Below are 23,850 nucleotides of genomic sequence, written 5' to 3'. Positions count from 1 at the left end.
GCTGGAATATGGGGAGATAAATAAAACTACCCTAGGTTGGAAATAGGCAGTAAGATGTCCTAAAGACTATAAATAAGAATGGAGTCTTTTGCTATATAAATGTTATCAATATCTCAGAGAATGGATAAACAGATGCACTGATAAGAAAAAGTCCATTGCTATAAACACTAAAAGGAATTTGGTCCATGTGTGTCAGAGAACACAAATATACAGTTTCTTTTTCTAACCCAAGTTTCCTGTCTATTTCAGTTAGATCCTTTAAGAAAACTTTTAATCATAATGGTTCATTAATGTGGAATTGGATGTGATCTCCAATCTTGGGGCTGCAGGTACTTGACCAAACTATTAAGCAATCTGTATCAAAGGTTTATTTGGAAGCTTCTGAGTATGAGGGTACTTGCATCAAACGAGGATTCAAGTGGCGAGGGGGAGGAAAAAAATGTGCTTGTCAGTTTGGAAAGTCACAGAGAGTTTATCATTCTATAATTAGATTAGGAGGAAAATGAAGAACCCACTGGTAGCAGGAAGAAGCAAGAGTCTTTTAGGGTCTGGCATCTGCAAGTAAATGGAGAAAAAAAAGTTCTTAGTTTTTTTCAATGAAAAAAGCACCAACTACATCTGACAATGGGCCACACAACTACAACCCAATTAAATTATCTTGTCCCGCCGGAGGAATCTGCTGTTGTTAATGGCACAACACCAAGTACCTTCTGACCCTTAACTCTTTAGTATCACTGAGCACAGAGAAACTTGTTAATTGAATTAAAAACATTCAGGCCGGGCGCGGTGGCTCAAGCCTGTAATCCCAGCACTTTGGGAGGCCGAGACGGGTGGATCACGAGGTCAGGAGATCGAGACCATCCTGGCTAACACCGTGAAACCCCGTCTCTACTAAAAAATGCAAAAAACTAGCCGGGCGAGGTGGCGGGCGCCTGTAGTCCCAGCTACTCAGGAGGCTGAGGCAGGAGAATGGTGTAAACCCGGGAGGCGGAGCTTGCAGTGAGCTGAGATCCGGCCACTGCACTCCAGCCTGGGCGATCGAGCGAGACTCCGTCTCAAAAAAAAAAAAAAAAAAAACATTCTATACAGAAAGCAATGTACACTCTGTGTCAAGAGTTTTACAAGTGAGGAGAATATCAGGAAATTGATTCAGATAATTCTGGATTAACTCCAATTAACTTACCTTGATCTTTTTCTCACATACTGTATTTACTCATTAGTTCAAAAATAGTTTTTGAGCTTTTACAATGTACATTAGGGGACAAGAAGTAGTATGATACTACTTGCTTCTGAGGTACTGGTCTAGTAAAAAGTGGAGTTGTTGATAAAAACATAAATAGGATAAAACACATTAAGTGCTAAGTGAACAAACCCCTGTCATGTGTATACATTCAAAAACATTTCACTCACACTTAAGTTCCTTAAGGGCACAGTCATATCTTTTATTTCTTTTTTTTTTTTTTTTTTTTTTTTTGAGGCGGAGTCTCGCTCTGTCCCCGGACTGGAGTGCAGTGGCCGGATCTCAGCTCACGGCAAGCTCCGCCTCCCGGGTTTACGCCATTCTCCTGCCTCAGCCTCCCGAGTAGCTGGGGCTACAGGCGCCCGCCACCTCGCCCGGCTAGTTTTTGTATTTTTAGTAGAGACGGGGTTTCACCGTGTTAGCCAGGATGGTCTCGATCTCCTGACCTCGTGATCCGCCCGTCTCGGCCTCCCAAAGTGCTGGGATTACAGGCTTGAGCCACCGCGCCCGGCCCATATCTTTTATTTCTTTTGTATCCTTCCAAATAAACCAGAGAATTCTGCAACAACAGGCATTGGAAATAATACTTAATGGCCAGGCGCAGTGGCTCCTGCCTGTAATCCTAGCTATTTGGAGGCCAAGGCGGGTGGATCACCTGAGGTCAGGAGTTTGAGACCGGCCTGGCCAACATGGTGTAACACTATCTCTACTAAAAATACAAAAATTAGCCGGGCGTGGTGGCGCATACCTGTAATCCCAGCTATTTGGGAGGCTGAGGAAGGAGAATTGCTTGAACCCAGGAGGTGGAGGTTGCAGTGAGCTGAGATTGCACCACTGCACTCCAGACTGTGTGATGGGAGCGAGACTCCATCTCAAAAACAAAAGCAAACAAAAAACTCAAACTTCATTTTTATTAAGAGGATAAGGTCTGTGGCTGCTTAAGGATTCTTATCTAACCTAATTATTTTTCTGATTCCTCAGGAGTTACACAGAAAAATAAATTTTTTAGTGTGTAAGGAGTTTAACCGCAAAGAGTTAAGACCCAAAGGAGAAAAGGGTCTGGTCTTAAGTTACAGACCCAGAACTTTCTCCTAGATTTTATCTTAGAGTAGCCATTTTTTTTTTTTTTTTTAGACGGAGTCTCGCTGTGTCGCCCAGGCTGGAGTGCAGTGGCCGGATCTCAGCTCACTGCAAGCTCCGCCTCCTGGGTTCACGCCATTCTCCTCAGCCTCCCGAGTAGCTGGGACTACAGGCGCCCGCCACCTCACCCAGCTAGTTTTTTGCATTTTTTAGTAGAGACGGGGTTTCACTGTGTTAGCCAGGATGGTCTCGATCTCCTGACCTCGTGATTCGCCCGTCTCGGCCTCCCAAAGTGCTGGGATTACAGGCTTGAGCCACCGCGCCCGGCCGAGTAGCCATTTTTACTAGACAGCTATTAATATTGTTTGATGGCAGACCCCTTGTATAGCATATCAGAGAGGAACTCAAAATTCACCATTTATCCAGGTCTGTTCAATGTATGCTTCTCTTCCAATCCCTCCCCCAGTTTTTTTTTAAAGAGTCAGGGTCTCACTATGTTGCCTAGGCTGGTCTTAAACTCCTGGGCTCCAGCCATCCTCCTGCCTTGGTCTCCCAAAGTGTTGGGATTACAGGTGTGAGCCACTGTGCCCAGCCCTCCCTACTTTTGTTTTGTTTTGTTTTGTTTTTTTGAGACGGAGTCTCGCTCTGTCGCCCAGGCTGGAGTGCAGTGGCCGGATCTCAGCTCACTGCAAGCTCCACCTCTCGGGTTTTACGCCATTCTCCTGCCTCAGCCTCCCGAGTAGCTGGGACTACAGGCGCCCGCCACGTCGCCCGGCTAGTTTTTTGTATTTTTTAGTAGAGACGGGGTTTCACCGGGTTAGCCAGGATGGTCTCGATCTTCTGACCTCGTGATCTGCCCGCCTCGGCCTCCCAAAGTGCTGGGATTACAGGCTTGAGCCACCGCGCCCAGCCCCCTACTTTTGTTTTTTAAGAGACAAGGTCTCACTGTGTTGCTGAGGCTAGAGTACAGTGGCAATTCACAGGCACAGTCATGGTACACTATATCCTTGATCTCCTGGGCTCAAGTGATCCTCCTGTCTCAGTCTCTCAAGTAGCTGGGATGATAGGTGTATACCACCATACTCAATGTATGCTTTCCTGATGTACCCCAGTGCTGTTGTATCTCTCGTCCTTCTGGGACCAAATCCCATTTTCTGGCTTTCAAACGTATTTAACAATTTGACATCAGAATCTACTACGAAAAATGGCTGGTACCTAGAAGCAACTGATAAGTATTATTGTCTATAGCTAAGGGATGTTAACTTTTAGCATCTCTTTTCTGCTTCTTACCAGAAGAAACATCATGTAGTTTTACTACAAAATGAAACTAACTCACAGATTTATCTGCTTCACTGTTCAGAGAGAATGAACAGACTGGAATGCAAGAGGCCAATTATTCATTAATTCAATAAATATTCACTGAGGGCCTACTAACTCCAAAACATTTGGGATATAATCCCATTCTCAGGCTTTATAACATTCTCTTTGCCAGAAGCAATGTATCTGGGCAACCTCAGCCAAGACGACATTTGAAGGATCAAACTTGGCTCTGCCACAGGCACTTAGGGTAACCTAAAGGCAAGGCTTCATCTGTGCAAAGTGAGAGAGATTTTGGTCTCTTCACATAGATTTTGGGAGGTTCTGCTAAATCAAATACTCAGATAAGATCGACAGTGTAAGACTCTTAGAAACCCAAAACTTTTATTTTTTAAATTTTATTTTAGAGACATAGTCTTACCCTGTGGCCCAGACTGGAGTGCAGTGGTGTGATCTTGGCTCACACTGCAACCTCTGCCTCCCAGTTCAAGCGATTCTCCTGCCTCAGCCTCCCGAGTAGCTGGGATTATAGGCGTGCACCACCACGCCCGGCTAATTTTTGTATTTTTAGTAGAGACAGGGTTTCACCATGTTGGCCAGGCTGGTCTCCAACTCCTGACCTCAACTGGTCTGCCCGCCTCAGTCTCCCAAAGTGCTGGGATTACAGTCATGAGCCACCGTGCCCGGCCAGAAACCCAAAACTTTTAAGTGCTCATTAAAAAGAGTATGAATTTTTTGATGAGTATTAAACTGTACTGCACAGGGAATGAATTGCAGAGCAGTGAAGCACAGCTGTCTGATTAATCTCAGTCCATTAAAAGAGGCATGATAGATCTAGAATGTAACTTTGACTAAAAAAAAAAGGCAATGTGTACTAATGTTAGAGAAAACAACTTGGCGTGTTAACAGAATTCTAATTTAACCAGTAAATGCCTATTCATTAGAGTGTAAAGCCATAACAGAGGCTATATACTTAAAAAACACATGCACACACAAAGCTTTAATTTGATACCATAATCTGAAAGAAAATTGGACCCAAATTGCTTTATGTCCAGTTAAATCTTGCTACCATCTGAAGAGATAGTGAAATAAAACTGAAACACTTACTTGATGAGATAGGTATTCAGTTACTGTGCATTTCCATCTACAAGTAGAAATATTTCAAAATAAATACACCGTGCCAATTGAAATTCACTCCATCCCCTATTCTTACTAAATACAAATGACTTATTCCTGGGTATACTGAATTATAATATAAAAGTAGAAGAATTTAATATTAGTAATCAGATTTCATCCAAGGGCATGGGAAGAGAAAATAGACCTTTACCTATCAAGCCTTTTGACATATAATTTGGTGACTTCATGTTTTGGGAAACACAAGTATCCAGGGAAAAATGTTTTAAAGTGAATCCTCTAGCCACCTAAAAATTACCTCAAACAGTAGCACAGACTGAAATCAAGAGAATCGGAATCTACGGGCAACATTGGAAAAGAAAGTTTGTATTAAGTAAAAATGACAGTATCTTGGGTGTTCCCTATGTGGAAATTTCATTATGAGGGTAATATGATACAAATTTCGTACTTGTTTACCCAGCATGACCTCTGAAGTCTGGGGAGGACATCTGAATACCATTCTTTATGCTGGTTCTTATGACTTATGACTTTCATTTTCTCTCTACTCATTTCCATTTAGGCCCTCACAATCCAATTTCTGATCCCAATTCTCTACTAATATTATGCCTTGAAAAAAATCAGGGATGACTTCCTCCTAGCCCAAATCATCAACCTTTTTATTGGTTCCCAAATTTTCTCATGGTATTTGATGTCAGTGGTCACCCCATTTTGAAAATATTCTTTTGGCTTCTGTGATCTTACACTTTCCTGTTCATAATTTCTTGCTCCTAACCAGGGTCAGTAGGGTGAACTGAGTAAGGTGCTTAGGGCATAAAATTTAAGGAGGCACTCACTTTAAGGGTCATGGAACACCTTCCAAGGTGTTCAGACTGAACACGTCTGAATAATCAAGATCAACTGTATTTAGCACAATGAAAAGAGTAAAACTATTTTGCCTCTGTTTCACTTACTGTTTTTCCATGGCAAAACATACGGCAGAGATTTGGGAACTCGCATGCCTGAAGCCAGGTTATTCTTATGTTCCGTAACTATATTGCTTGCAGGGCTGCAAAAAGATGAATTTGGCTATGTCAGCAGATCAGTATCATTCAAGCAGGCACACGTAAGATAATCAAAATGTGTTTTTTGTAATTTGGGGAAAAACAACAACCTACATTCATCTGAAATGTAAACACATTTCCATCAAAACATTCCGGCAATTAGAATGATTACCACTTACTTCTCTGGAAAGCTCCCTGTTCTGTACAGGCATTAAGATGGGTCTAACCATTTTCATTTTCTAGAAATTGAGATAAACAGCAATGCCATCTACTGTTCAGCTGTATGACAGGCTCATCAACTCACTCAATAAACATAAGAGATAAAACAAAGTGCTAAGGCAACCAAACCAAAAGCAGCAAATCTTCAACTGAGGTAAAATTAAAAGTTGTAGCCAATGGAATTCATTTTAAGTTTTTCTATCTTAATGCACATAATAGTATACACTTAAAATTATTTACTGACCTCAGTAGTTAAAAAGTAAAAATTTGATAAGCATTCTGTTTGGGGAAAAAAGTGAAGTATAGCATCTTATTCCTTCATTTCCTAAACCAGAAGTATTCTCATTTGGGTTTGAAACTTGATCTTCCAAGGTTTGAGTACTGGTGTTAATGAGAAATAGTTTCATTCATTTTTATTTTATTTAGGACAAGGACTCTTTCTGTCACCCAGGCTGGAGTGCAGTGGCATGATCATGGCTCACTGCAGCCTCGATCTCCTGGGCTTAAGTGATCCTCTGGTCTCAGCCTCCCAAGTAGGTGAGACTATAGACATCCACCACCATGCCCAGCTTATTTTGTTTTTTAAAAATTTTTTGTAGCGACAGGATCTCACTGTGTTGCTCATGTTGATCTTGAACTCCTGGCCTCAGTGATCCTCCCACCTTGGCCTCCAGTCATGAGCTACTCTGTGCCTGGCCAGAAATCTTCTAGCTGTCAGTTAGAGCTGGGCATGATGGCTCAGGCTTGTAATCCCAACATTTTGGGAGGCAGAGTGAGGAGGACCACTTGAGGCCAGGAGTTTGAGACCAGCCTGGGCAACATAGTGAGACCTTGTCTCTGCTAAAAATAAAGAATTAGCTAGGTGTGGTGGTGGGTCCCTGTAGTCCTTGCTATTTGAGAGGCCCAGGGGGATTGCTTGAGCCCAGGAGGTAGAGCCTGCAATGAGCCATGATCATGCCATTACACTCCAGCCTGGTCAACAGAGTCCCTGTCTCTAAAAAAATAAATTGTATATAAAATCAGTGGGAAGAAGAGATGCATATTCTTTCCTAATAGGTACTCTGGATTTTCCAATCTCTTTTTTTTTTTTTTTTTTTTTTTTTTGAGACGGAGTCTTGCTCTTTCGCCCGGGCTGGAGTGCAGTGGCTGGATCTCAGCTCACTGCAAGCTCCGCCTCCCGGGTTTACGCCATTCTCCTGCCTCAGCCTCCGGAGTAGCTGGGACTACAGGCGCCCGCCACCTCGCCCGGCTAGTTTTTTGTATTTTTAGTAGAGACGGGGTTTCACCGTGTTAGCCAGGATGGTCTCGATCTCCTGACCTCGTGATCCGCCCGTCTCGGCCTCCCAAAGTGCTGGGATTACAGGCTTGAGCCACCGCGCCCGGCCTCCAATCTCAAATAAAGAATTTTTAAGACTACTTTTTCCTTATACACTAGTTACCTAAAGTAAAAATGATCCAAGTGGTATAGTGGGAGAATTTTTTCAAAGCATTAAAATAATGTAAACCTAGCAAAAAACATAACTAAGACACATGAAAGTCTGGGGCCACTGTTTCCCTTGCTAAACGATAATGTATTTTTGTATCCCTAATGATTGGCACAAAGCACATGACCTTTTTATGAATCAAGGAATAAATATGAAAAACGACAGAACAATATCTAGACTAAACTACCATCAAGGAACATCGTTAAAGAAAGTGATCAATTCATGTTCCGGTGGCTTCTCTCGGTAACAGCACACCCTGATTTTGGGAGGCCATGCTGGGTTGAGACCATTTCATTTACCTGTTATTGTCAGAATAGTGAGTTGTGCCCCAGACAAATGGGGTGCTGGTCTGTTCCCACAAATCTGTCAAAGGAAGCAAAACATAGTTTGTGGTACTACCAGATAAGACACCAGCAGTTCATGTTGGTTGAATTTATAAGATGGGAAATAATACACCGTTTTGCAGAAGCAAGTAAAAATTGATCAAGTACCCTGCCTAAGTGACACAGTAGCAAGAATTTTATTGAAGGATATAAACACAAGCAACATAAATAATAATAAACGTGCCTAGTAACAATCAAACACAGATGGTACAACACAATTTATGGAAAAAAACAGATGTAAAGAAGTGCTTTTTCCAATCAAGAGGGATCGGCTGTTCCACGTGTCTGCACAGCGATACATATGTGCTCGTTTTGGGGCCCAATAAAAATAATAAGGCATTCTGAACAACATGGTATGTTCATAAAAAAGGAAAACCTTCCTTCTGTCTTAAGCAAATGACTTGAGATTTAGACATTGTGAAGAAAAAGATGTAGAGGCAGCTCACCTTTATCCCAGTCTTCATCACAAGGAGGGCACTGCCAAGTGCTCTCAGCCAGAGTCTCTTGTCTAAGGCTCCTGGTTTGGTTGACTGTAAGACAATAAAGATTGGACATAAGAGGGGGATACTGCCAAGTTATTGTGTTCAAAGGGGCTAGCAGCTTAAAAAGTTGCAGGGTAGCCTGTTGGGTCTTTATTTCTGAAAAATGGATAGTATAAAAGCTAAACAGAGGGATCTTATCTCTTTGCTGACAGAAGAAAGAAAAGCAGAAACAAAAATGTTTACCATATTTATGGCAATAAAAGATTTATTTTTAGATGAATTATTAGTAAAATGAACTAGGCTGTTTAGGAGAGAAAACAGTATGACATGTACAATCTGAAAACCTATTGCTGCCATGATACAAATCTCAAAGGTGGAAAAGTATTGTTCTTCTGAAACAATGAAAGCCAAAAATCAAGCTGACAACGTAGCATAATACAAATCTGAAGGAGCTACCCTCCAGTACTGAAACATTTGAGATAGTGAGTCTTACCAACATCTTGCTCAATACAACTTCTGTCATCACAGCTTGAGATATGATGACTAATTTCAGCTCGAGGAACCTGGTGGCGAGCATTGAAGGGACAAGTAGCCAATTTGCTTGCAACATCAGGATGATTCTGTGGAACCAAAATTAAGGGATCTGTTAGTTCTTTGAATCTCTTAAAATCAACAGGGAGTAGCTAAGCCTTATTCTACAAATGCCTCTCCTAAATTTCCTCAATAAACTTCTGGCTTAACTATAACAAACTCATAGTAAAAAACTAAGAGGGAATTATTTATTGTTCTTATAGACAATTACTTCAAAATCATCGAAACATAAGTCTTTTTGTTATGATTGTAGAGACTGACAACACAGATATTGGGGTTTAAGTGCTTTATGTAGAGCTAAACAATGAATGTAGGATTGGGTATTTGAACAATATCTTTCCCTGCTGTTTATTTCTCAGAGTCACATGATTCAGGCAGCACAGCCCGTAATGAGAGAGCTCTCTGGATGTCTTTGAAAGCTGATATTCAGGATGAATAGTAACACTAAAATACACTCTGAGTCTGCATTGCAGTAGTGTCCCTGCCATTGCAATACAATAGTGCTGGAAAATAGCTGTTGGAAGGGAGCTGCAGAAGAGGCAAACCATTGATTTTTCAGATTAACACGGTGACGCTTACTTAAAGTAATGATGCCTGAAATGAATCTCTGAACAATTTGACCTTTATTTCAGCTATTTCACTAAGGAAAAATCCAAATGATAGAGTCTACTTTGCTGACCAAGTTCCTTATTTTAAAACAAAACAAAGGGTTTAGTATCACCTATATCCTATGGCAAATATACCAGCAATTAAGAAATTTATTAGGAAAAGAAAAGATACGTCATAAATGAAACTTGAAAAAGTAAAAAATAATTATGAAGCAGGGAGAAGGCTGGAAAAATATATAGGTGTGAGAAACTTGCAGGCATCTCCATCATTTTCATAAGTGATATCAGGCATTCAATACAAAGGTTTTGTGGCCAAAGATTAAGAACATTAGAAGAGGGGAGTTATGATAGTGTCTTTTTTTTACCACTTGGCTCCATCTGGGAAATGTCTGAGAGCCTAGAGGGGACAATGTGGTAGTGGTATCTGCTGATCCATACTCTCCAGGTTTAATGTTAAAGGATACTTGCTCTCAAGATTAAAAGGAGCTGGAGAAATAACAAAGATAAATCACGTTTCCAGGATTACAAGTACTTTTCAAAGGATGTTAAAGCTGAATTGTATGCAGTTTGGATTAAATACCTCAATTGCTTTCCAAGCATAAATTCTAGCAGAATTTTGGCTTCTGTATCAGCATTCTAACAACATTGTCAAAATGTCTCAATTAATGTAGCATGAAAGTAGTTCGTATCAGCTAAGTCTATACAAGAGTGACCAGAAAGAAAATCCTTATTATTTTTTTAAAGATGTTTATTGTTGAAACTTGGAGATACAGTTATTTTTAGGAATAAATTTCCTTGGGCTAACTTCTGGCTGTTTAAGCTCTAAAATTTCTAAACAAAATAATCAGAAAAAGTGAATTATAGCACTCAATCATTGTTAGGCCGATGAATACATCAAATTTACAAGATAGGCGGGATTTCTCATTGTTAGCAAATATGAGTCTGTTTTACAAACGGTGAGAAGACTCTAGAGATGCTATTTATAAAGGGTTCTTTGTCACTAGTTAATGGGAAGAAAACCAAAACAAGAAAAAATTTATCTTAAGGAATGAACAAATGCCTTTCTATAAATGTTGGTATTTAAAAGAGGTAGATTCTCAAAACAATTCTGGCAATCAATTAAAACATTTATGATAAAATTATTTGATGTTTATAAAATACGGCCTTTTAAAAGAACTCAGGAGGGCGTCAGAGGGCAAATTATGACCCTACCTTTCTGCACTTGATAAGATGATAAGGAAACCTGCAAGCCCTGATTTGATGGTTTTTGTCATAGGGGCATTGCAATAGCTTCTCAGGGTCCAGGGAGTCAGCTGAAAAAGAGAAGTATTTCAGTAGGTAAAACGATAACAGGCTCTTGTAAAACTACAGCATTCCAGGCACACTGGATTTTTTCAAGAGACTGTAATAATAGAACAATATAGTCTAAAGAAAACTTGGATTAAAAAAAAGGGTGACTACACATTTAAAATATTTCTGAATCTTAGTAAGTTCAGCAGAATCAAATCTCAGGATGAAGTCTCAGTTTCATATTGAATTGAACATAGTGCTTTCATTGCTGGTTACTCTTATTACAGAACAAAAAGAAATGTCATCCTCTTTTTCTTTTCTAAAAGTGCTAATTCAGGGTTATTCCTATTCTCTAGCTATTCTATCTAGGGCCTCCTAACTAGTATGCTGAAGTTGAAATGGATTGCTGGTGTGCTAATACACTGATTTGGGGGCCCACTGCTAGTTCAAGCCATCCCTCACCCCCCATTTCCACAGGCAAGTTGGGGGTAGTTAATCCCCTTCACTAGCATTTTCATCTATCACTAGTATCCCCTGACACAAAAAAAGTTGGTAAGCACTGCCCTATATCAGTTATGTTTTGTGGAAGCTTGAAAAATATTAGTGGATAGAAGATTTCTTTTTCATCTGTTTGCTTTAACTTACTCCTACAAGTAATTCCCAATCTCAGTTACTCTAATTATCTCTCAAATGAAACCAATACTGTTATCAGACAGGTAGTTTTTACTTTTCATATTTTGGAACACAGGTGAGAACAAAATAGAGAATTCTTTAATCTAGTGACTACTACATTAGCCAGCTAAAAAAATAGAACAATGTGCAAAAACAGAACCTCCTGAGGTTAAGACAACTGCAGACATATGGAACTCCTGCGTGAAAGAAAGCCCCTAAACTATAAAATGCTATTTAAAACAACCCTTAGGCTATACAAGATGCCCAGGCTGAGCCCCAAATTTTAACAAGCCTGGTTAAGGAAGGGAAATTAAATGGTTAAGCACATTCTGGTATATTATGAAGACAAGAGGCAACCTAATAAATTGCTCTTGCCACCCCTGAAGGCAATGATAAAAGTGAAATAAGATAAACAATTCACATTTGATAAGAAGCGTATAAACCAGGAGACTGCTATGAAAATCAGAAGCCAGTGGGGAATTGAAACAGACAGTTTCACTGGAAGAGTGGTAAACATGGAATAAATTGCTAACCATGATCGTGATGCAAATGAGCCAGAAAGGTGACTTGAAGGACAGAATGAATAGGAAGGAACAGTCTTAAAGGACAGGCAGGCTTATTATGCCAACCAGGCTCTTCTTGACCAGCAATGTTTTCATATTTCTGAAGCTTCAGGACAACCAGGGAGAATTTACAGATGAAATTCTTGTTAGTTTCCCCTCATTTAATCCATCCCCATCACTAGCAAATGTTAGGCCATGTCAGCAGCTGATAGACTGGATGGTACCTTATGATTCATGTATATTATACTGTCCATATAGTAGCATATGTCAGAGTTGATAATGAGAGCTTCTCATTGTAATGCTTTACTTCCTGCTCTCCAGCAATTTAGGTCAACTTTAATCTGGCTTTCTAAATTAAATTTTTTTTTTTTGTTTTGAGACAGAGTCTTGTTCTGTTGCCCAGGCTGGAGTGGCTCACTGTAACCTTCACCTCCCGGGTTCGAGCAATTCTTGTGCCTCAGCCCCTGGAGTAGCTGGGACAAAAATCTTTAATTGTGATTAAAAACACATATAAAATTTACCATGTTAACGATTTTTAAGTATACAGGTTCAATAGTGTTAAGTATTAACATATTCCCATTGTTGTGCAACTAGTCTCCAAAAGTTTTTCGTTTTACTAAACTGAAACTCTATACCCATTAAATATCAGCTCTCCATTCCCCCCGCCACCCCAGCTCCCAGCAACCACCATTCTACTTTTTTGTTTTGGTGAGTTTGACTAGATACATCATATATGTGAAATCATAGTCTTTTTCTTTTTGTGACTAGCCTATTTCACTTAGCCTAAGGTCCTCAAGGTTTATCCATGTTATAGCATGTGACAGAATTTCCTGTACTTTTTCTTTTTTTGAGACAGAGTCACCCAGGCTGGAGTGCAGTGGCATGATCTTGGCCCACTACAACCTCCACTGCCTGGGTTCATGCGGTTCTCCTGCCTCAGCCTCTTGAGCAGCTGGGATTATAGGTATCTGCCACCACACCCAGCTAATTTTTGTATTTTTAGTAGAGATGGGGTTTCATCATGTTGGTCAGGTTGGTCTTGAACTCCTGACCTCAGGTGATCCGCCCACCTCAGCCTCCCCAAGTACTGGGATTACAGGTATGAACCACCACGCCCGGCCATTTCCTGTATCTTCTATCTTGCAATTTGCTTTTTTTTCTTTTCACTTAATGTATCTTGGAGTTCCTTCCAAGTCAGTACACACAAGAAATATTTCATTGCTGCATATGGATGTACCAAATTTTTAACTGATTTTCTTATGAATGGACATTTAGGTTGTTTCCAGATTTTACTTTTTTCTGAGACAGAGTTTCATTCTTGTTGCCCAGGCTGGGGTGCAATGGTGCAATCTCGGCTCACTGCAACCTCCGCCTCCTGAGTTCAAGCGATTCTCCTGCCTCAGCCTCTCAAGTAGCTGGGATTACAGGTGCCTGTCACCATGCCTGGCTAATTTTTTTGTATTTTTAGTAGAGACTGGCCAAGCGGGTCTCGAACTCCCGACCTCAGGTGATCCACCTGCCTCAGCCTCCCAAAGTGCTAGGATTACAATCTCCCAAAGTGAGCCACTGCGCCTGGCCCAGTTTTTACTATTATATACAATGCTGTGACTAACAATCTGGTTTATTCTTCTTTGTGCATGTATGAGTATTTCTTTTTCTTTGAGACAGGGTCTCACTCTGTTGCCCAGGGTGGACAGTGCAGTGGTGTGTTCTTGGCGCACTGCAACCTCTGCTTCCCGGGTACAAGTCATTCTTGTGCCTCCAACCCCCAAGTAGCTGCAATTACAGGCACAGCTGTCTAATTTTTTGTGTTTTTAGTAGAGACAGGGTTTTGCCATGTTGGTCAGGCTGGTCTTGAACTCCTAGCCTCCTGTGATCTGCCCACCTCAGCCTCCCAAAGTGCTGGGATTACAGGCATGAGCCACCGCGCCCAGCCAATGTATGATTATTTCTCTTTGATATACACCTAAGAGTATTGCATTGAAGTGTCTGTGCATTAAAAGTTGTAATAAATACTATCAAACTGCTCTACAAATTTATGTCTGGCTTCTTGGGAATATAATTTACTTTGGTAAACAAAGTAGGTCTATTTGACAAGCTTCCTCTAAAAGCACAGACTCAGCTGTTACTCATATTTGGGTAGGGACCAGAACCCATGGTGAGAAATGGAGGAAACTTCATGGAAATAAGGAACCATGCCTGACAAAAGTATCATCAGCTAAGAGGTACAGTTCAAAGAGAGAAGACAGAGATGTTCAGGAATCTATAAGATTAAGCTGGAAATCCAGGTCAATTTGGGAAAACATAGTCTAAGGCAGTGTTTCTCAAACTTTAACTTACTCTCCAGGTGTTACATCACTTAGGGACTGTGTTAAAGTGCTGATTCTGATTCAGCAGGTCTGGGATGAGGCCTGCGATTGTCCATTTCCAACACACTCCCAGGTGATATTTAAGAAAAAAAAATGTGGCTGAAAAAAGGTAGCGAAGAACTAAGAGACAGAAAGGGGAGACGTTGTTTTCTAATTTAATAGAGAGTAGTATGCTTCCAAGAATAAGTATATACATATACCATACAGGGACTTCATATTCTTTTTTCTTTTAATTTTTTTTTTTTTTTTGAGACGGAGTCTCGCTCTGTTGCCCAGGCTGGAGTGCAGTGGCCGGATCTCAGCTCACTGCAAGCTCCGCCTCCCGGGTTTACGCCATTCTCCTGCCTCAGCCTCCCGAGTAGCTGGGACTACAGGCACCAGCCACCTCGCCCGGCTAGCTTTTTTTGTATTTTTTAGTAGAGACGGGGTTTCACCGTGTTAGCCAGGATGGTCTCGAACTCCTGATCTCGTGATCCGCCCGTCTCGGCCTCCCAAAATGCTGGGATTACAGGCTTGAGCCACCGCGCCCGGCCTCTTTTAATTTTTTTGAGACCGAGTTTCAGTCTGTCGCCAGGCTGGAGTGCAGTGGCGTGATCTTGGCTCACTGCAACCTCCACCTCCTGGGTTCAAGCAATTCTCCTGCCTCAGCCTTCCAAGTAGCTGAGACTACAGGTGCATGCCACCAGGCCCAGCAAATTTTTGTATTTTTAGTAGAGACAGGGTTTCACTATGTTGGGAAGGATGGTCTCGATCTCTTGACCTTCACTATGTTGGGAAGGATGGTCTCGATCTCTTGACCTTGTGATCCACCTGCCTTGGCCTCCCAAAGTGCTGGGATTACAGGCATGAGCCAACACGCCCAGCCTTCTTTTTTCTTTTCAAGAGACAGGGTAGGCAGGGCGTAGTGGCTCATGCCTGTAATCCCAGCACTTTGGGAGGCTGAGGTGGATGGGTCACTTGAGGCCAGGAATTCTAGACCAGCCTGGCCAACATGGCGAAACTCCATCTTTACTAAAAATATAAAAATTAGACAGGCATTGTGGCATGCACCTGTAGTCCCAGCTATTTGGGAGGCTGAGGCAGGAGAATCGCTTGAATCCAGGAGGCAGAGGTTGCAGCGAGCTGAGATCATCACATCACTGCACTCCAGCCTGGGTGACAGAGTGTGACTCCTTCTCAAAAAAAAAAAAAAAAAAAAAAAAAAGAGAGAGAGAGAGAGACAGGGTCTTGTTCTGTCTCCCAGTCTGGAGTGCAGTGGTGTGATCATAGCTCTCTGTAACCTCTAACTCCTAGGCTCAAGTGATTCTCCTGCCTCAGCTGCCTGAGTAGCTGGGATTACACGCATGAGCCACTGTACCTGGCTCAGGAATTTCACATCTTAAATAAAAACACTTTAAGAAAGCTGGGTGTGGTGGCTCACACCTGTAATCCCAGCACTCTGGGAGGCCGAGGCACACAGATCACGAGGTCAGGAGTTTGAGACCAGCATGGCCAACATGGTGAAACCTCGTCTCTACTAAAAATACAAAAATTAGCTGGGCATGGTGGCAGGCGCCTGGAACCCCAGCTACTCAGGAGGCTGAGGCAGAAGAATCGTTTGAACCCAGGAGGTGGAGGTTGCAGTGAGCCGAGATCGCGCCACTGCACTCCAGCCTGGGTGGCAGAGCAAGACTCTGTCTCAAAACAAAACAAAAAACAAAAAAAAAAAACTTTAAGAAAAATTAAGGGGCAGGGGATCCCTTTTCTCAAAAGTGTGGTCCTCAGATCAGCATCACCTGGTAACTTGTTAGAAATGCAAATTCTCAGATACCAGACCTTTTGAATTAGAAATTCTGCAGGTGGGACCCAGCAATCTGTTTCAACAAGCTTTCCAGGTGATTCTGCTACATGCTAAAGTTTGAGAACCACTGTGTTCTAGATATTTAATAAAGATTATTTCTAAGTAGTTTCTGTATTTTGGAGATACAGCTCTCCACCGGACTCTTCCTAGAGGGTAGAATGGGACTGAAATATCCTTTAGTTGGGATTTTTAATTATAATGAGATTCTGAACAAGACAGCAAAGTAGGAAGAAAAAGTAGGTACTGTTGACAAGTTTTATCCACGGGCATAAACTCAGATATTTCTCAAATTTGGTCAGAACCTAGATATCAGAGCCTGTGGTATCATGTAGGGTACTAGGTGTAAACAATATAGAAGACTCTGGTTCTGACTCTGTCCCTAACTATGTAAACTTGGGCAAATTAATCTAGGTTCTATTTTCTTTGTTGTAATAAATGATTTTTCAAGTCCCTTTTGGTTCTACGCTGTATGATTCCAGGTGCTGACTCCGCTTTGATTTCTGGGGCCATCTAAGGTTCGTGGATCACTTGAGAAATAGAATCCTTCCCAGATTTCTTATCCTAAAAACTAATGTACATCAACATTATTATATAAGTATATTACTCCTCAAAATAGAAAGAAGTTACTTTCCCTGTGTCATACATACAAGAAGGTGAAGTCCTGCTTCATTTAATAGTTTAATAAAGGTGTCCTAACTGTGGCCTTTTCAAAGCTTTATGACTTCTCATACCTCTTTTCTGAATTTTCATGTACCTTATTTCAAATTTGGGTAATACTATACAGACTTTTCCTCCTCAGCAGCTGAGAAGTCTGACTTTTTCCCACATACTAAAAGTCTTGTCAGATATAAAACTATATGTAAATGATTTAACTTATTTTCTAAAAGCAACAAGGAGTACATACTGTAAGTTTCTTCCATGATGGAAATGAAGGAGCTGAATCCAAGGGCTGGAAAAAACAAAAGTGTGGTTCAGGAAATCAGAAATAAAATGTACCAAAAGGTAACCCTAAGAAGTGGAGTCACTTCTGGATTTGAAACTACCCAAGTTCAATATAAGAAACTCTTACTTTCCCCACTTCCCCCAGTATTTTCTTCTCTTTAAAGCATACTTCTTGGAATCATTTTAACATTATGGCCTAATTCACATTCTTGGAATAAATTCTAGGGCCTACCAAATAGTTAAGAAAACCAAATATGACTCCTATAGTTCAAATTTAAGCTGTATTTGGGTGACAAGATGTCTACCTTAAGTGCTATTACTTAAGTGCCTGTCACTGTTTAGCATCTATTAGGGTTTGACACTATTAATATAATATTGATTATAATATAAATATTAATATAATATTTAACATTAGAGGGGGCAAGTCAAGACCACAAGAATACTGTCATTTAAACTTATGCATAAGGGCCGGGCGTGGTCACTCACACCTGTAATCCCAGCACTTTAGGAGGCTGAGGCAGGAGGATCACTTGAAGACAGGAGTTTGAGACTAGCCTGGCAACAAAGCAAGACTATGTCTCTACAAAAAACAAAACAATCCCCCCACCCCAAAAACAAACAAACAAAAAAACAAACTTAGCCAGGCATGGGGGCATGTGCCTGTAGTCCCAGCTACTCAGGAGGCAAAGGCAGGAAGATCGCTTGAGCCCAGGAGCTATGAGGTTCGTGCCATTGCACTCTGGCCTGGGCAATGGAGTGAGATCCTGTCTTTAAAAAAAACAAAAAAAACCCTTATACATAAACACAGAAATAGCGTTCTATTATAAAGCTTTCCTCTTGGGTTCTTAAAAATACAGATAGGCAGGTTATCAGTCTTGTTCCTCTCTAGGACCTGGAAATGCTGGAAGTCTTTGATAGACAGTATACACTTAACCCTTCCAATATGATTGGAAACACTAGTTCACCATTCTCATGACTTTTCTTAAACATGATCAGGAAGGGCCACACTGACATTGATTGTCCCTTTTTCTAGTGAGGTTTCACCTCCTCTCGTCCCAATATTCAGTGCTAAAGTGGCAATACTTTAAACTTCTCCAATTAATACTCATTCCCTCTATGCACTGAGGGAAAATCTCTGAATGTTAGGACTCAAGAACTGTCCATATTATGGACAACAGAGTCACAAGAGAACAAATCTGTAACAAGAATGTGAAAGATTAAAAGAGAAATGGTTTCATAGTTTGAATCCTCTTCTATTAGAAATCTCTTCTATTGAGCACTGAGACTAAATTTATTATTGTGGGAAAAACCTAAATGTATATAAAACCATCCCCATAGGAAACTTCTGAAAATTGTCTGTCTCTAGAGCATGCTCTCCTTTGGCCCCTCACACAATTCTACACTCCTCACAACTCCCCCCACCCCCATTCTATGACATAAGCAGCTTTGGAACCTATGATAGGAAATACAAGTAATCAGCTAGAACTCTAGTTTTTTTTGCTGCAGAGCCCATTTGTTAATGACAATCGTTAGTGAATTTGTCTTAAAAATATTTTCCATGTTTATGTTTGGATCAAGAAATCCCCACTGTCTTTTTGGACGTGTTTCACTTATACATAGTTACTTCATACTTTTTCATTAAAAATAAGAGTTTTGGAAGGAAGAACCAAGTATGTTTCTTGATTTTAAGTGATGAGCACCAGATTCAGCAGCTTGTAGGAAGCCAACCTATTCTTTCCGGACAAAAGGACGAATTACAGTACACTGGGGCACTGGAATTCACAGTACTATCACTTAGCCGTGTCCGTTTTAAGTATCTTCCGCATCAAACTATTAACAGGGGATTCTCTACCTTTTCCCTACTACTAGATCACGGTGAAACAGACAAGCTACACGGAAGCAATCAAGTTTAGGGGATGGATGTAGTCGGCGGCTATTGGTTAAACGCTTAACAGAATTCCGGGCCTTAGTAAAATAATCATTTTTCTTCCTTTAAACAGCAGCAACAACAACAAAATCACAGATTTAATCAATGAGACTAAATAAGAGAAAGTGATGGAGGTGGTTAACTTAAAAAGAACGTCGAAAAGGCGCCAAGAAGGCCCTCGAGTGGGCGATGCAGCGAAACCGGCTGGTAGCCAAAATAGCTGCACTGAGAGCCCACAAGGCTCAAGGCTACCGGCAGAAAAGGGAAAAGAGAATATTAGAAGGTGAAGGTATCCCTGTACGCAAAAGAGGAATTGCTTAGGGGCGCCCAGGGATGCCTTTCCTTACCTCGGTGGACACGCACCTTCCTCACAGTCACCTTCCTCCCACGCACTCCCCAGCAACGGTCACTTCCGGCGCGTAACGTTGGGAGGTGGGGCGGGGGGCCGGCACTTCCTGTGATTGGCAGCCTCGGCTCTGGCCAAGTGTGGGGTCGGGGACTCAGCTGTGGAGCTCACTTGTGAGCCCCTAGGGTCAGCTCCCAGATGACCCTTTCCCACTAGGATCTCCTCCTTGGGCACCCTGTCCTTGGGCGTATCCTCCCCTGGCCCCCAGAACAACAGTGGCCTTGAGAGGGTGGAGCTTGCATTTCTTTCCCCGGGTTTTGTGGTGGCCATCTTAGAAAAGGCAGATGAGCACTTAGAAATGGGCACCTGGGATTACCTTAGGAGTTGAAGACCAGCCTGGCCAACATGGTGAAACCTCATCTCTACTGAAAATACAAAAATTAGCTGGGCGTGGTGGCGGGCGCCCTTAATCTCAGCTACTCGGGAGGCTGAAGCAGGAGAATTGCTTGAACCTGGGAGGCGGAGGTTGCAGTGAGCCAAGATCGCACCATTGCACTCCAGCCTGGGCGACAGACTGAGACTCCGTCTCAAAAAAAAAAAAAAAAAGGGAAAAGAAATGGGCACCTGAGGGAATGGGACTGATGGAACTGGTTAGAGTTGGGGAGCTGCCTAGAAAGAAGCCTTGTTTGTGGAAGTTGTCTAGATAGAAAGGTAATTTAGATTTTGAGGGAAGAGAAGAGGAATTATAAAGGAGATAGGCAGTACAGCCACAAAACAATCACCAAGGACAGGAATTTTGTGTCTGGCTGTTCTTGTTTAGAATGTGTTGTAAAATCCCTAAATTCAAAAGGCACTAACTATCTGAGAATGCTTGATAGGATGATGGTTGTTGCTGTCTGATGAAAGCGAGTTTTAGAGTTGGGGAGAGAGCTCAATGAAGAGTTGGAGAGGACAAGAAGGCTGGAAGGTTACAACTTGATAATGGAAAAACCAAACGTAATGTGAGGCTTTGTTCTGGGGAAAAAAAGTGTAAGCTGCAGTTCTTGTCCCCAAAGTGCTTAGAAAAACGAGTCTCAAAGTGGATGAAAGGTTTAATAGTACAAAAGATGCCAAAAAAAGTGGTAGAGACTGTAAATTCCTGTAAGGAAAAAAAATTGATGGAGCCTGAAATGACCTGGGAAGGCATTATAGAGAAAAAGGACTTGTGGCCTTTGAAGGTTACACAAAAAAATGAAGGCATTGACACTACAAGTAGATCTGGTGGTAATATTTTTCAAAACCAAGAAGTAAAAGATGTGACAAAACATTCTGTGCTGTTCAAGGTGTAGGAGGCAGTCTGGGAGATTAGTCTGGGTGTTGAAATACTGGGATTTCTACAGCATTTCAGTGGTGTAGAGCCCAAATAGGACTTGAGAGGACTATCCTGACAAAAACTGAATGTAGCTTTAGGAAAAACGATCAGTGGGGCATTTTCTTTTTCTTCTTCTTTTTTTTTTCGAGATGGAGTCTCGCTCTGTTGCCCATGCTGGAGTGCAGTGGTGTGATCTCGGCTCACTGCAACCTCCGCCTCCTGGGTTCAAGTGATTCTCCTGCCTCAGCCTCCTGAGAAGCTGGAACTACAGGCAGGCACTACCACGCCCGGTAGTTTTTTTTTTTAGTAGAGACGGGGGTTTCACCATGTTGGCCAGGCTGGTCTCAAACTCTTCACCTCAGGTAATCTGCCTGCCTTGGCCTCCCAGAGTGCTGGGATTACAGGTGTGATCCACTGCGTCAGGCAAGGGACATTTTCGTTTTACATGATTAATTTGTGAGCGTCTATTGTTGTTACTCCCTCTGCCTCCCACCTCCTTTTTTTCCTACTAGAATAGTTTGCTCCACAGCCATCAGTTCAGATTAAGATACTAAAAAGAACCAAGTGTTGATGGAAGCCAGGCTCAAGCCATTCTTGTAGGCTAGTGGTTCTTAATCTTGTCTGCACCTTAGAATCATCTGGGGAGCTTTTAAGACATATGCCAACTTCCCATCCCAGACCAATTAATGTGAAAGAGCCAGACATTTATTTTTAAAAACCTACCCAGATGATTTTAATGTGTAGCCAGGGCTGAGAACAACTGACCTAGGCATTGTTTTGAAATTTAAAAAGCCATTCTTTCACCGGATGGCCTGGATGATTCATACCAAGGAGGAGCAAACAAAGCGCTTTGCGAAAGAGTATTGCTAAGAAGGAAAGCTTCATTGCAAGCTTAGCACTAAGCATTTTAGAAAAAGTTGTTTTGGCAAATCAGTTTTAGATTGTTAGGAAATATTTTAAAACAATTTTCATGAAATCCTAAACCTCTGAATTTATCACAATATCATTAATGCAGATTGGTGGGGCCAGTGTGATTTGAAATGAAATATTTTTTCAGACTTTACATTGCAGTAATCTGGTGAAATTGTTGACACTGTTACTGTGACTCATACATACTTTTTATTCAGATACCGGCAGATTGGAATTTCTGAGGAAGAAAGAGCTAAGGGCTTGGGAGGATAAGGGAATGGGTACCAAACCAGAATCCAAAGTCAGGCTTCACTGCATTCAGTAGTAATGTCTTGTCAGGATAACGGGATTCTCAACTGATAATGCTGTTTCATTTAGCACCTGTGAGTAAGCCCACCAACTTTCAGACAAGCAAAAATCAAACCTGTTTTTCAATGGTGATTTTGAAATAAAAATGCACCACACATCTATTCTTTCTATTCTTAAGTGCTTTGTTAATTCCTTTCTAACCCATAAATTTTCTGCTTTTTGTGAGGTCCCTGCTGAGCTTTCTTTTAGACTGGTTTTCCAGCCAGGTTGATCATATTTGAAAAGGAAAAAAACAAAACAAAACAATGAGACAAGGCATTTTATACAAGGGTCATTCTAGGAGCGATTGGGAATTAATACCCTAAACTGAATCTGATCTGTGCTGATTCTATCTGTGTATATACCAGAATTTACCTCTAAATGGTGTGTGTGTGTGTGTGTGTGTATACATTTTTTTTTTTTTTTTTTGAGACGGAGTCTCGCTCTGTCGCCCAGGCTGGAGTGCAGTGGCTGGATCTCAGCTCACTGCAAGCTCCGCCTCCCGGGTTTACGCCATTCTCCTGCCTCAGCCTCCCCAGTAGCTGGGACTACAGGCGCCCGCCACCTCACCCGGCTAGTTTTTTGTATTTTTTAGTAGAGACGGGGTTTCACCATGTTAGCCAGGATGGTCTCGATCTCCTGACCTTGTGATCCACCCGTCTCGGCCTCCCAAAGTGCTAGGATTACAGGCTTGAGCCACCGCGCCCGGCTGTGTGTGTGTATACATTTTTTGTAGAGATCGGGGGTGGGGATCTCACTATATTGTCCAGGCTGGTATCGAAGTGCTGGCCTCAAGTGATTCTCCCACCTCAGCCTCCAGAGTTGCTGGGATTACAGGTGTGAGCCACCACCCCCAACCACCTATAGATTATATTCTTAGAATTAATAATAGTTGGCTGGGTGCGATGGCACATGCCTGTAATCTCAGCACTTTGGAAGGCTGAGGTGGGTGGATTGATTAAACTCAGGAATTTGAGAGCAGCCTGGGCAAGATGATGAGACTCTGTCTCTCTAAATACAAAAATTAGCTAGGCCTGGTAGTGGGTGCCTATAGTCACAGCTACTCGGGAAGCTGAGGTGGGAGGATTCCTTGAGCCCAGGAGGTCAAGACTGCAGTGAACTGAGTTTGCAGTTCATTGTGGAGTGCAGCACTGTACTCCAGACTGGGCGACAGAGTAAGACTCTGTTTCAAAGAAGAAAAATGTAAAACAAAATAATTAATATAGTAAAAATAAAATTTCTGAACTAATGAGTAAATAGATCTATTCTCTTAGTTATTGGAAAAAACTCTTTGTTAGGAAAATAGTTTTCTCAGATTTTAGAATTGAAGGAATTCCAGTAGTCCTTGAAGTTCTTTAGAAACTTTCAGTTTTCAGACAACCTTAATAAAACTTAAACTTTCACCCATCAAAAGACCAAAATACATTTTTTTGTTTCTGGCTTCGGTTTTATTAATCAAGTCCTGGTTCTCTCATCTAATTATTAATTAATTATTTATTTTTTCTCTCATCTAATTATGATTTCTGTTTGGCAGTTGAGAGTATAATTAAAATGGAAAAATTCTTCAATAAATTCAGTTGCAAATTCTTTCAAAATGAGGGTTCAGCTGGGTGTGGTGGCTCACACCTGTAATCCTAACACTTTAGGAGGCCAAGACGGGCAGATCACCTGAGGTTGGGAGCCTGAGACCAGTCTGGTCAACATAGTGAAACCCC

At 41.5% G+C, this 23,850-nt stretch overlaps 1 protein-coding gene across 2 annotated transcripts; it reads right to left on the bottom strand.

The window, feature by feature from the left end:
* Positions 1-345: 345 nt before the first annotated feature.
* On the bottom strand, positions 346-19,603 carry GTSF1 (gametocyte specific factor 1). Of its 2 annotated transcripts, none has more exons than XM_033221803.1 (9): positions 19,529-19,603; positions 17,217-17,261; positions 10,791-10,891; positions 8,873-8,999; positions 8,344-8,427; positions 7,814-7,877; positions 5,722-5,816; positions 4,745-4,781; positions 346-555 (listed from the first exon to the last, which is right to left on the bottom strand). In XM_033221803.1, exons 2-8 carry the CDS (start codon positions 17,230-17,232, stop codon positions 4,765-4,767), a joined length of 504 nt encoding a protein of 167 aa, XP_033077694.1. In that variant the 5' UTR covers positions 17,233-17,261; positions 19,529-19,603; the 3' UTR covers positions 346-555; positions 4,745-4,764. The 2 variants fall into 2 exon arrangements, with proteins under 2 accessions (XP_033077694.1, XP_033077695.1); XM_033221804.1 differs by lacking the exon at positions 19,529-19,603 and adding an exon at positions 17,743-18,608.
* Positions 19,604-23,850: the final 4,247 nt, after the last annotated feature.

This window comes from Trachypithecus francoisi, unplaced genomic scaffold (genome assembly GCF_009764315.1).
Source record: "Trachypithecus francoisi isolate TF-2019V2 unplaced genomic scaffold, Tfra_2.0 Lachesis_group11, whole genome shotgun sequence".
In the NCBI taxonomy this organism is placed as follows: Eukaryota; Metazoa; Chordata; class Mammalia; order Primates; family Cercopithecidae; genus Trachypithecus; species Trachypithecus francoisi.
Note: the sequence above shows the minus strand (reverse complement) of the source record. Positions and strands in the feature narration are given on the sequence as shown.